Here is a 14,663-nt window from a genome sequence, read left to right as displayed (position 1 = left end):
TTACTTTCTAGTATACATAGTAAAGAGAAAAGTATTGTAATCGTCAAAAAATTCGAACTGGAAATTTAGTGTTTTAGACCGTCATGGGTTCGAAAAGCAACATTATTGGAAAATGTCCGTCCGTCTGTCTCTGTTTGTGACAATGACGACTTAAAAACGCTTTGAGCTAGGCGAATGAAACGTGGTATACGGTCTTTTATATCAAATTTATAGATTTGTGTCAAATATTGAGCAAAATTTGCTCAAAGGAAGACTGCTGCTTGAATATAATTTAGCACGATAACTTCAAAATGAAAAGAGTGGGATACATAAAATTGAGTACACTGATTTAACATCTATAGCGCGGGGGGTGCCAGCTCAGGTGTCGTCCTCGTCATCTAACCGCGGTTAAAAATTACGAGGTCCGTCCCAAAATAGCCCTAGCGTTGCTTCAAACGGGACGTTAATATAACTAAACCAAACTTAACATCTTTAGCATAGACAGGTATCAATCTTTGAGTCAAATCCGAGAAGGTGTTATGCATCTCTCGGCCTGTATTTTCAGAAACAAATAATCGCAACAACTTAAAAACGGAACGATCTTATCAATTTTTCAAGATTTTGTGACTACAGGTGTAATTTTGTGTCGCATTTTTTTGTTTCAAAAAAATGTAGGGAAAAAGGCTCTAAAACGCAAATTCATTTTTGTATACTATTAACTGCATACCAAGGATTAATCGCCAAGGATGATACGAAAGTTTCAGTAAAAATGGTAAATTTACCCCAGAGTTTAATATTTCGTGACTATTGTACGCGGGGCATTCTCTGGTTTAATATCTTTATGCGAGAAAGTTTTTGGGAGACCACTTCTGGTTATTTATAGCAAAAATTTTGCAATTAGATGCAAAAGATAAAGAATACTGTTATGGAGGTAAGCCTAATTCTGGCGAAAACCTTATAAGCCAGTTAACAGCTACGGGAGATGAGTATAACTTTTGTCGTGTTACTCGGCTGGGAACCACAAGGTCCCAGGTTCTATCCTCACTCATCACAATCCGTTAGACCAGCAAGTAATAAATTCATCGATAGCGAATAATTTGAGATGAATGGACTTAATCTATATTAATTATAAAAAAATAAATTTATTACTATTAACACTCATAATAAAGGATCAACAATGACAAGGAAAGCAAAAGTGCGCCTACTCTGTATGAGTAGGATTGGTAAAGTGGCGTATTTTCTAACAGGATATAAAGGTGACACCATTGAAACAGGAAGTAGCAGGTGGTATGAACAAATACAAAAAAAAAAAAAAAAAAAACCAATTGAAAATAAGTTTTTAAAATGACATATAAATTTACATTTCGCTTACTGAAATATCTATTTTAAATCAGTTTTTCAGATCAAAATACCTATAGAATAAAAAAAAGGGCTTATTCAATAAATTGAACAATTGTGCCAATTACAAGTAACAAGCCACAAAATGCAAATTTTTTAAAAAGCGAACGAAATGATGAATGCATCATAAGAATGGATCAGATATGTCACAATTATAACAGCAAACAGCTCTCTCTCTCGTTTTTTGAGTGAACACACCAAATCCCTCACCTTCCAACACAGACGGAGGATCTTTGCTGAATGTCCTTGGTGCAAGGCAGATCAAGCCTCCCCCCAATCACATTCTTAACGATTTTTGAGATTTTTAGGTTATTCGCTATTGTTTTTGGACTTTTTAGAGATCTTTTGTTTCATGGAGGTGGTATAGCGCAGTAACACCTGGGATTAGAAACAACGACAACAATTCTTTTTTTAATAAATCAAAGGATACAGTTACCACAGATGAAGAGAATGATAAAATAGATGCAAGCTAAAACACCCCATGATTCAACGCCACCATATGCTCGGATGCCATCGTACATGACTTCATTCCAATCCTCGCCGGTTAAGATCTGAAACGAAGAAGTGGAGTCGTACAACATGTTAATACTCGGAATGTATCGGGTCCAATGTAGGAAAAATCATAAATGATGGTTTTGAAATTTTGCTTTTAATATGTTCTACTCGAAGTTGCAAAAAATAAGTGAATTATAGAAGATGTGGAGAGTAAAAGTTAAGAAGTGTCTATAGATTTTCAAAGATCCGTTTTTGAATAATAGTTATTTTTATATGTATAATTTTGCATCGATATGCATGTGCACTATCTTCTCCTCAACATAACGATTTTCGAAACAGCTTTTTTGCCAGAATTAATTAATAAAAATTATAACTTGTAAATATGCAAAATAAGAAAAAAAATGTATGCAAATTCGATCAAATCGACTTTCTCTAGTTCCCTTTTTATCCTAACTTCGTAAAAGTCAGCAAGCTTTCAGAGAAATCAATGATAGGATCCAAGTCTAGACTTCAGAGATTATCGCTCCGAAATGGTGAGCTTCTTTGATGATTAAGACCTTCAACGTCTTCTCTTCTGAATATTATTCTAAAAATAAAATCTTAAAAGTTGAATTAACAAAACCGGAACTAAACACTTCATGTTAAAATAACACTTTTTTTGAATAATTTATTGAATAATTCTTTGAAATACTGCATAAATTATTAAAAAAAATAATCTGTAGTATATATAATATTTGATTTTCTATAGTCATAGTTTAAAAAAAAAATGATTGGCTATAGCTAAAAGAAAACCCGTTTGCATTTATTCAAGTTTTTTCCTTTTCAATTTTGAGCTCAAATTTTACGGCAACTAACAGGAAATTAGAGACATATAGCGCAACGAAAAGAATATCTTAAATTTCTATAATAGTATGAGTTATATGACTATCAAATTCTGAAGTTTAAAAATATTTTGCTGAAAAAGTTATTAAGAGTCCAAGACACATAATTTAAATGAAAATTTTAGAAAGCATTACTGCTGGTGAACCAGCAGGTCGCCAAAGGCAGCTACTATTGAGTAAAATTGTTTCTTGCTTGTCTTTTTGATATAAGTGACATTGAGAAAGTAACCGCGAACCTTGCTATTATATATCGGAAGAGAGAAGAAAAAAAATTAAAGGACAATAATTTATACTTTCAATCATAATTTATACTAAAAAAAATCGGTGACAAAACGGTTTTCTTTTACAATATAAAAGTAATGACAATTTGAACTATGTACCTGAAACACAGTGAGCAGAGCCTGTACGAAGCTATCGAAGTTGTGCCTCGGTTTCTCCTCCAGGGGTTTATAGTTAAACCTTCCTCCGAACACCTGCATCCCCAAAAGGGCGAATATCATGATGAACAAGAACAACAACAGCAACAAACTGGCGATGGATCGAACTGAATTGATGAGTGAAGCGACGAGGTTACACAGAGATGTCCAGTACCTGGAAGAAAGATTGTTGTATTATGATTCGACTCACGGGATTAAGCTACAAACAGTTTCTTTTATCATTTAATTATGATGACTTTTCTCCAATTACTTTCTGAGATTTGTAATTGAAATTGAAGTGTACTAAATGAAGGAACTCTATATAAATTAATTTTTTATTCTTGGTTTCACCGGAAATGGTGGGGTGCTCTCATCTCAATGTGTTGGTAATGTTGCTTGCTTACTTGATTTTTTTTTTTTTTTTTTTTTGAAAAACTAATGTTTTGGACATTTGGTCACTGGAGGGCGCTGCAGTAAAAAAGTATGAAACATGAGAAAAACGATTGAAAAAATTATGGCGACAACATTTTAAATAGCTTCCAAATTAATATTTGAGCATAAGGACTAAGAATCATGTACGTTAATGTGGTACTAACGTAATATCCGAACCACATTGGCGACATTCAATAAAATTCAACGTCGCCAATATTAAAATTTCTAATTCAGCGCCTTAGACACGTGCGAAATAAGTGTTGCGAATTTGGTGAGTTATCCTCGAAGTCGACATGGTTGCGATAGTACGTAAGTGCTGTTAATTTTCTTATGTAGAAAATAAAGAAAATTATTTATAGGAATCTAGTTGTAAATGAAGTATGAAAACAAAACAAACAATGAAAATGGTTCGAATGCATACAAATTTTAACCAATCTGGAAATCAGGACTTCCTGGGATAAACGAAAGATAATAACAAAAGAGTCGATTCCATTTATTGATTCAAGGGTTAACTAGCAGATGCTTATTTATACCAAATATCAAAGAATGGAAAGCAAATATATTTAAGGAATAATGTAAATGCTAATTGGGGTACCATTCTACTTAATAGGAATAATATCGGAGGCATTTTCAAATCATGTTAGATCTATTCTGTGGAAGCGAAAAGTATGCTATTGTATATTGGGATTTCTGAACAGACGCGTGTTTGTCAGACAATATATATATATTTTTTACCATGTAAGAAATATGAGTAATTTTTTGTCTATATTTATCACTAATGAGTAAGAATATGAGTAATTTTTTGTCTATATTTATCACTAATGAGTAAGAATATGAGTAATTTTTTGTCTATATTTATCACTAATGAGTAAGAATGTGAGTAATTTTTTGTCTATATTTATCACTAATGAGTAAGAATATGAGTAATTTTTTGTCTATATTTATCACTAATGAGTAAGAATATGAGTAATTTTTTGTCTACATTTATCACTAAGCCGCTTCACCTGTAGAACAAACTTCTTTTTTTATCCAGTTATTAATCCTTACCAAAATGCCAAGAAAAAATTTCACTTTCTAAGTAATCCCCTTTTTCTATATAAAATTAAAATCCTGCCATTTAACACAAATTATTGCAGACCCGCTGAGATAAACGGTGTACAGAGATAGAAACTCACACAGAAAAGATATCTGTAAAAAATGAGGATTTAAAAAAAATACAAAAGGAAACATAATAAAAAGTATTCATAAGATTAAAGCAGACAGATTTGAGCTAACTTGTGTTTAACTCATAACGGAGACGGGAGTTAAAATAACTCCGTGTTGCTCATTAGCTCTGATTATCACGTGGTATTTTGTTCTTGAATACAATAATCACCTCAGTATCATCAAGTTGTTCTTTTAGCAGAATATTGGCAAAAGCCTAAGTATGAACACATGCCTATAACCGAGTTATTGTTTTTCAAATTTTTTGTTGTTATTTAAGGGATCATTGACTCCATGTCCCGGAAACTGCTTCTAATTTGAATAATTCAAAAATAATAAAGAAATATTCTTAAAAAGTTATTTTAAAATATTGTATTCTTCATTTTTATTTGTTAAATTCTAACAGTTGTTAACATTTGTGTAATTCCATAATATCTAACCTAAATAAATGCCCATTAAAAGATTCTTTAGTTTTTTTTATAATATTTTTCCAACATTTAATATTACGACATTTAATATTTTTAATAGTTTTGGTTAACTACACGATATACAGAATGTATTGTATTTCTAAATTAAATTCCAAAGCTGCTTACAAAAAATAAAAACAATGGAGTCATTTTGACTCCATGCTCTCTGGTGGCGTGAGGAAATACGGGTTATCCAGACACGGGTTAATTTGTTTTACTAACATAAGATTTTCAGTAGTCAGAGGGCGAAATAACTACATGAAGCATTCTCACAATATATATTAAACATTGTGATTTGTCAACTATGCTTTAGAAACTGAAAAATAAATTGGTGAAATCAGTGCAGGTGTTAAGGTCGGAGGACTGTCTAAGCTGTTTCGAAAATGCTGCAGCAAGTCACCATTGATGACATTTCCAGGAATCTAGAGATCCAACTACCCCTAGAAATTGGAATTTCTGGAGGTAATTAAGGTTCTCACAATATATATGAAACATTGTGATTTGTCAACTATGCTTTAGAAACTGAAAAATAAACTGCTGAAATCAGTGCAGGTGTTAAGGTCGGAGGACTGTCTAAGCTGTTTCGAAAATGCTGCAGCAAGTCACGATTGATGACATTTCCAGGAATCTAGAGATCCAACTACCCCTAGAAATTGGAATTTCTGGAGGTAATTAAGGTTGGGAAACAGTTCCTTTGTCAGTTAATATATTTTTACAATTCCATTTATGTGATTTTCTTCAGGAGTGACAAACAGACAGACAGAACTCTACTCACTTTGTGACTTTGAAAATTCTGAGCAGCCGGACACAACGGAGCACAGAGACACCAAGGGGGGGCATGACGTCCGTGTAGAGGAGTGCCATCTCGAGGATGGAACTGATCACCACGAAGCAGTCGAAGCGGTTAAAAAGACTCACAAAGTACCCTTGCAGGCCTAAACTGTACAACTTGAGGAACATTTCGCAGGTGAAGAGAGCCACGAACACGATGTTGCAAGATTCTGAAAATAAAATTTATGGAAGTTTTTTTATCTACTACTTTATAACTTAAAATATTTAATTTATGTTTATTAATAATAATAAACGTAAAATATTTCACTATTTCGTATCAGTGTAGAGAATTGTAATGATTCAGCTTCTTCCCTGTTTGACCATGGTGACGTTTCTTTTCCCACGCTCCATAATTAGCATCCAGACAGCAATATCAGCAATGGCGACGCCCTACCGCAGTGTAAGTGCTTCCAGAAGTGCCAGGTGGTCAACTCCTTTAAAGTAAGGACATCTGGGCAATGAGTGCGAGTCCAGATAAGGGACCTCACCTGCATTGTATTTGAAACAGATGTAAAACTGCATTCTTTACATTGTGGAGGATGTCTCCCCAACGGATTCCCACGGTCGACGGTAGACCAGTGAAGTTGTTGCTGAACGATTATTGGATAACCGGAAAAATGGTCCGATGTGAATGAGGGTGGGAACAGGATAAAAGTGCGAGGAGATTGGAAGAGAAGGATGGTGGACACTGAGGCAGAAAGCGGAGTGTCCGACTAGAATTCCACCCGAAAAGATTCGGTGGATCAATGGAGCTACGCCTGTTTGCGAGAACGCCACAAGTCGCCTAGCTGTTTTCTTAAGAGGTTTCTCCGAAGTATTCGAGGAACTATCCTTGTTGTGTCGAATAAGAATCCTTTAACCTAGATGATGAACTATAATTTTATGTAAATAAAGCTGTAAATAAAGAATTTGATCATAAGGCTACCTTTTATTGGATCGAGACTTTACAGAATGTATAGTAATCGTTAAAAAAAATTCATATTTGAGTTTTGACGAATCTCCACATTTCAGACCTCCCTAAGGTTGAATAACACATTTTTGGAAAATGTCCGTCCGTCCGTGTCTATCTATGAGAAATATAACTCAAAAAACGCTTTGAGCTAGATGGTTGAAATTCGGTATATCTAGGCAGAAACATCGCAACTACCATTACGTTGTCACACATTATACCTATAGAAAGGATACCAATCTAAAAAAATTTCTTGTTAAAAATAGTTCGCGAAAAGAACTGCAAAATACATAAAAGGAAACCTACCCGGGAAAAGAATGCTGTTTGATGTCAGCAAAGAAGATAATGACGAGCTAACTTTTAATCTACGCATTTATATGCTTATAATATTAGATATTCGAACATTGAGATTAAAGCATTTCAACTATCTTTGCATTTTATGCTTAAGAATTTAACATCACGCACTACACGGGAAGAATGACAGACCTACAACATGTGAATGTAAACTAGCGAGAGCGGTTTCTTCAAAATTTTCTGTCATACTCTCTAATAAACATGTCATGCCAGAGAATGCCTTACATGGCAACAACATACAATAGTTACGAAATATCAACTTTTGCCGTGAATTTTGCATTTTTGCTGAGTCTATCATGCGATCCTTGGCGAGTTGTTCGGCGATTAATCAATGGCATGTGGATAAAAGTATCCAAAAATAGAATTTCTGTTTTAGACGTTGTTTTTACCACCGACTGAAATTAAATTTGATACAAAATTACACTTGTATTCACAAAATCCCATACCAAATTCGACATATTTAAGTATTTGCGTTTTGGGGTTATTGGGTTTACATGTTTCTGAACGTACAGATCGACAGACAGTTAACCCACTGTTACTTTGGACTCCATCATAAATATTAAATTTGTGTACCGAATTTTATCTATCTAGCTCTCTTCATTTTGCAATTATTGTGTTAAATTATAATCGAACAACCGGAATTCCTCTGAGCAGAAGGAATCTCAAAATTGATATAAACGTGCTCAAAAATTAGATAGAAATGTGAAAATGTGGTGTAAAGACCGCATACCAAATTTCAACCGTCTAGCTGTAAGAGTTTTTGAGTTATTGTCACAGCAGACGGACGGACATTTCACAAAAATATGTTTTTCGAGCTTTGGAAGGTCTAAAACATGGAGAATTTAAAAAACTCCCGTTCGAATTTTTTGACGATTACTGTACTTTCACTCTGCTACGCATACGAGAAAGTAAAAAGAAAGACTCTCGCTTTAGTGAACTAACAATGAACTAACTTGTGCATTTATAACTGCAACTTAAATAAAATGTAAAAAATATTGCTGCTAATTATCAAATAAATGAATAAATCTAAAAGCTTATGGAAATTCATAGGAAAACAAAAAGAATTTATTAACATAAAATCGCCTGGTAAACAAATATGGAATAAAAGTAAAGCACCCGTCGCGATCTAAATAATTAGCAAGGACAAGACACCATAAAATATCTTTTCTTTTTCTTCTTCTTTTGTGGAGGCATTTGCTGCTAAAATTAATGAACGAAAGAAAAAAATGAATACCGCAAGTCGTCGATTTATCTTGTATGCAAGGAAGGTCAGTGCATAGAAAATATTCCCATGGGACAGAAGACCCTAACATTGCTTACCAAAGGATTATTTTACTTTATAGCGTAGGCGACTTTTTTTATCACTTGAACATTAATTAAGCTTTACATAATCAATTACCCTTGTTTTGCGTGTAATAATTATTTTGTACTCGCTTTTGTTCCTAAAGCTTAAAACTATTTTTTGGCGAGTTTTTTTTTATTTAATTTCTTGTATAGGAAATATATATATAAAAAAATATTGTAATCGTCTAAAAATTCGAATTAGAAATTTTGAGAAATCTCCACTTTTCAGACTTCCACGCCCCCGAAAAATAAAATTTTAGAATTATGTCCGTCTATTTATCCATCGCTCAGTTTATCTGTGAACATAGCTCAAAAAATGTTTGAGCTAGACGGCATGCCAAATCATTAACGAATGTATGAGCTAGACAACATACAAAATCACATACGAATGTATGAGATAGACGGCATACGAAATCACCTACGAATGTATGAGCTAGACAACATAAAAAATAATAGAAGAATGTATGAGCTAGATAACTACGAAATAATAGAAGAATGCATGAGCAGGACAACATTCGAAATAATAGAAGAATGTATGAGCTAGACGACATACGAAATAATCGAAGAATGTATGAATTAGACAATATACGAAATCACAGACGAATGTATGAGCTAGACAACATACGAGATAATCGAAGAATGTATGAATTAGACAATATACGAAATCACAGACGAATGTATGAGCTAGACAACATACGAAATAATAGAAGAATGTATGAGCTAGACGACATCGAAATAATAGAAGAATGTATGAGCTAGACCACGTACGAATATGAATTTTTAATCAAAGTTGTGGATTGCTATCAAATTTTGAATGAAATCCATTCACAAGAAATTTGTCTGCCCGAGTAGAAGTGGACGCGAAAATTACAAAACTTAAATGAGTTAGTTGTATACAATTCTGTTCACAATTTGATCATTAAAAATTTTAAATTGTAGATACGCGTCAAACTTTGAATCAAATCCATCAAAGTGTCGAGCATCTGTTAGTCTGCACTTTCGCTTGAATGTAAACTCGGTAATTGAAAAATATGACGACTTAGACGCATGAAATTTGGTATGTTATTTTATCACTAAAATTAAAATTCACTTTTAATTTCGGGAATCAGTTGATCGAAAAATGGCGTCTAAAACGCATAGTCAGTTTTCATTATGTTTGTAAAGATTTTCGACGTCACACATGCTACAGAAAAAAAAAAAAAATGTCAACCTGATAAAATTATGTGAATAAATGCCTCAAAATGCGCGACATCTTACTCCTAAGCAGAAACACTAAATAAAGTTTAAGATTACTGTGCATTTATAGACAGAATAAAATTAAAAAGCTGTAAAAATGATAAATATGAACTGAAGACTTTATAAAGGACCACTTTCAAGCTCGGATTTAGATCAAAGAGTTTGTAGCGGGTTTGCGATGCGCGAGGATAGAACCTGGGACCTTATGGTTCGCAGCCCAGTAACATGACCACGATACAAAAGCAATTGCCCATGCAACGTAGCTGTTAGCTGGCTTATAAGCTTTCACCACAGACTCTCCCTCCAGTGAGTCGGAGGTGAGACGAACGATATGGCTGTTGAGTAGTGATGTATTAGCCGTTGAATCTAATGCGCCTGTACCCATATGAGCATTTGAGAAGCGCCAAGCGTTATGGCGAGCGTGTGTGGGTGAGTGGTTGCTGTTTCTGTGTCAAGTGAGTCTGACGACTTTGGTTGCGGGTAGATGGCGCCACAACAGCTGTACGAAGGTTGAAGGTTCATTGTCCGATGTCACCAATGTAGCGGATTGCGAGGTGCGAGGATAGAACCTGGGACCTTATGATTCGCAGCCCAGTAACATGACCACGATACAAAAGCAATTGCCCGTGCTGCGTATCTGTTAAATGGCTTATAAGCTTTCGCCACAAGTTTTTCTGTGAAGAGCCTGACTTTCGTTTAAGAATTGACCCCTCGTAAATGAAAAATCCCAAGAAATTGAGGCTTGAAAGACAAGAATTAGAATACGCACCACACAATCAACGATTCAGACAATCATATATACAAAATTACATATTAAGTAAAAGAAATATTAAAAATTCATATCACGAGGGGGGCTATTCTTGGACGAAAGTTAAGCGCCTCACAGAAAAAACATCCTTGTTCGAATTTTTGCTTGAAGGTGACTCTTGATAAATTTTTCAGATCTGATTAATCTTTTTTTCTAGAGTATTTTTCATTTTAATCTATTTATAAATGCACAATAAATAGCTTAGCACACAATGCTTAACAAATGCACACAATGCTTAATAAATGCACACAATGCTTAATAAATGCACACAAAAGCTTAGTTAATATTTGAATATTCTCATTTGTGTTTTAGATGTAGCAGAAGTGGCGCATTCTAAACACAATGTTTTTCCACATAATTTTCAGAAACAATTTCCTCAGGAAATATTGTCCTAATAGATTAATTTCTTAAATTTTATTTTTAATTCCCTTTGTTTTTGTACATTCTAGTCTTGGTCTGTTTTTCTCACCTTGAAACTTATCAAGCCATTCTGGTTGATGGTGATGCTCCGATGCCAAAGTCATGGTATTGAGGAAAACAAGCACGATGACCAGCCAGTAGAAAGCTTGAGACTTGACCAGCTTCCGACAGCCACGACGAATGCGTCGGTTCTGTCGGTCGAACTGTTGTCTAACAAAAAACGATATAGGCAACGTCAGAGAGAATCGTACTCATCAAATAACGGAAGAGATCTGAAGATGCAGAACCACTTACTTTTTTAATTCCCACCAAGACGGAGACGCCATGTTTTCTTGACTTCCATTCTCTTCTTCTTTATCTGCTTCAGTTTCTGAAAATCAAAAATGAAATTCAGTTTCTGAAAGTCCTCTTGTCATGGACTTTTAATAAGTCCATGACAAGATGACTGAGCAAAATGATAAAATAATAATAATAATAATAATAATAATAAGTTTTTAATTTTTCATCTGCAAAGCGAGGATACATTAATTTGAAAATATTTCCTCAGATTTCAAATTTTAGTTCAAATCTTTCAAGCATGATAGTCTTTTAGAAAATATTCGTCGGCTTGTTTTCGTTTGGTTTGAGTGCACCAGCTTTTGAATCTCTATGTAACGAATTTGTCATCACGAAATTTACAGAAACCCTGCCAGTGAATAAATCTTAGTGAAGTCATACTCTTGACTCTCCGACCCGCCCGAAGGCACAAAGATAATAAATACTGAATGGCCGGACAGCCCCTACAGCAGCACTGGCAGGAACTGTGGCTGACTCCTAAGGGCCATCACCTGCCATCGTACAACCTTTCCCTAAAGGCCTTATCACACGGGCAAATACCGTCTACACTTTCGTGGACAATTTTCCGTTTACACCCGCACTCAACCGGTTCAAGCAGGATTTTCGTCATCATGGACTGTTTTCAACCGGCTTGAAAGTGTAGACGGAAAGATTGTTTGCAAACGAAATTCGACCAATCGTGCATGGCTTTGGTAGTGACGTAGTTGCCAAGAATGGCGCGATTGAGGCCGATATGAAACTAATTTGTAAACACATTTCCGAATCACTTCTTAAAAGACGGCAAAAAATGTTGTATGGTCGTGTGATAAAAAATGGGTTTTGATCGACTTTATTCTTGAAAAGCCGACTATTTTGAATCCACTGAATATTCATTATTAAAAGAAAAATGTTACACGAAGAAATTCGTACAATAATTATCAGAAGACGAAGAGATATTGACACCCGTAGATAGTCATCAAAACCAAGAAAATTTGTTTTCAGAATTAAAAAAAATTATTAATGTTTATGTGAATTGTCTTCTTTTTGTGAACTGTATTTGATCAGATTAAATCTTTAATTTTTTGAAATAATGGTGGAATTTTTGAATTTCTAAAATATGTAATTAACATCTTCCATACAGTTAAAAAATTATTTAATTCCTATGCTGTTGTGAAAGTTAATAAGGATCAATTCATTTTCTTGCCGCCGAAATATTGTTCAGCACATTATATAGTACATTTGAGGGAATTGCAGAAATATGAATGATTCTGTTATTGTTTAATGCTTTAATTAATAAATAATAGTGAAGTTTTTATTTTTAAAATGAATTGCACATCCAACTCATAAAATCGCTTTTTTAGCATATTTCTGTGTTCAATTTGATTTTCACAATTTAATCTATAAAATACCAATACAGATACATTACGCAATTATTAGATTTTTTTTACGTAAACCTGTCATTATTACTGAAAAATTAACAAAAATTGATGAAACAGCAATATATCCCAGGATATAATGTGTGGAATGTATGAACAGGAATCCCACTAATGAAATGTGTAAACTACAGATATTCACCAAACAGAAAAAGCGAATAAAGAGCGATAAATGAGCCATAAAGTACACCTGTGTTTTAGGTTTACCATACAGCAAATCTCCACGTGACGTCACTACATACATTTTTCCGTGCGCGTTTGTCCACGAAAGTGTAAACAGTACTTACCCGTGTGATAAGGCCTTAAGAAGTACGTCCCTTCATCGATGATAGGGGACAGACCCTCCCCTTTTCGTATACTCACCAGGGTGGCTAGAACCAGCTACCATGCCTGAAGCATCTCATCCTCATTTCGAGTTGCCCCTGGGCGGAAAAATCTTAGCGAAACAAACGTTCTTTACCTTTTAGAATGAAAATCTTTCGTAATAAGTATGAAGGATTATATGAAAATTTGGTCTTCGTAATTTCTTCGACAATGTATTTATTGTTTCTGACAACATAGCATAAAATTCTTACATCATTTAAACCATTTATATAATTGAAAATATGTTTCCATTTTTAACAGTTATTGTTTTATAATTAAATTGGACATCCTGTCAATTGGTTAATCCTGGAAACAAATTAATGTAAACAGTGTTAAATGACGAATAATTTATTACAGAAAAACGAGTAGAGTCCAAAAGCATAAAGTAAGTCAATTTGAAACAAAGCATGAACAATAAAAAGAAAGCTCTTGTTTCTTACCTAACCGTCCGTCTTCATCTTGATTTCCACCTTCGTCAGGATCAATGTCCTCTAAAAAAGATAGCAAAAAAGAGTGTTTATTATAAAAAATATTTAAACTAGATTATTGAAAGATAAATATATGACACAATAAGAAAATAACAAAACTGTCCGATTTTGTGCTCTAATAAATAATATACATTTAGGAAGTTTTGGAATTTCATAACAGGTAAGAGTAATAACTGAAAAACCGAAATGCACAAATATAAATGTTTGAAACTTTTGAAAGGGCCTCCCTCTAGGAATTTTAATGTCAGGGGCTCCGAACAAGCTTAAACACCCTCTGCTTATAAGAAATACAAAAGAAGCAAGCAAACTTTGAAAACATAAAAAGACAAGAACATAATAAGAAAATAATATATTCTTGGTTTTGTTGGAACTACATTAAGGTATGCGATTACGTTCAGAATGAATTTTTAAAAAAACGTTCAAAAATAGCTATATTTTTGAATATTTGCATAAAAAAGATCGAAAAAATATCTATGAAACCAAAATGTGACGAAAATGTTTTAAAAATTGGAGGAAAAAAAAAAGGCGTTTTTTTTTTTTTTTTTTTTGTCTATAAAGAGGTTTAAATCAAAAAATTTCTGGTATAGAGGTTTATCAAATGATTTGCTTAATATTTTACAGATAGCTTAATAATTATATTATCGAGTTTCTGAATTAAAAAATAAGCTGTATTTCTGTCCCTTCTTTAAATATTGGCTTTAGACTGACAAATAACATGAAACTTTCATTTTTTTTTCATTGTGAAGCAATAAAACAACTTTAAAATATTTCTAAATCAATAGATAACTTATTTTCTAATTCAGGAAATGCAGAACATATTGAGAAATCATTATACCGAATTTGAACAAAAA

The 14,663-nt window shown here is 33.6% G+C and overlaps 1 protein-coding gene across 2 annotated transcripts in view; it reads right to left on the bottom strand.

Moving 5' to 3' along the window:
* Positions 1–14,663, bottom strand: part of LOC129956888 (muscle calcium channel subunit alpha-1-like) — a 239,297-nt gene that overhangs the window by 75,463 nt on the left and 149,171 nt on the right. For both annotated transcript variants that reach the window (XM_056068900.1, XM_056068901.1), the window contains exons 10-15: positions 13,765–13,815; positions 11,508–11,583; positions 11,263–11,423; positions 6,047–6,272; positions 3,134–3,344; positions 1,808–1,928 (exon numbers count right to left, since the gene is read on the bottom strand). In XM_056068900.1, the coding sequence (XP_055924875.1) occupies positions 1,808–1,928; positions 3,134–3,344; positions 6,047–6,272; positions 11,263–11,423; positions 11,508–11,583; positions 13,765–13,815 (846 nt within the window). The remainder of the gene's footprint in view (positions 1–1,807; positions 1,929–3,133; positions 3,345–6,046; positions 6,273–11,262; positions 11,424–11,507; positions 11,584–13,764; positions 13,816–14,663) is intronic.

Source organism: Argiope bruennichi, chromosome 11 (genome assembly GCF_947563725.1).
Source record: "Argiope bruennichi chromosome 11, qqArgBrue1.1, whole genome shotgun sequence".
NCBI lineage: Eukaryota > Metazoa > Arthropoda > Arachnida > Araneae > Araneidae > Argiope > Argiope bruennichi.
This window is presented reverse-complemented; position numbering and strand designations above follow the sequence as displayed.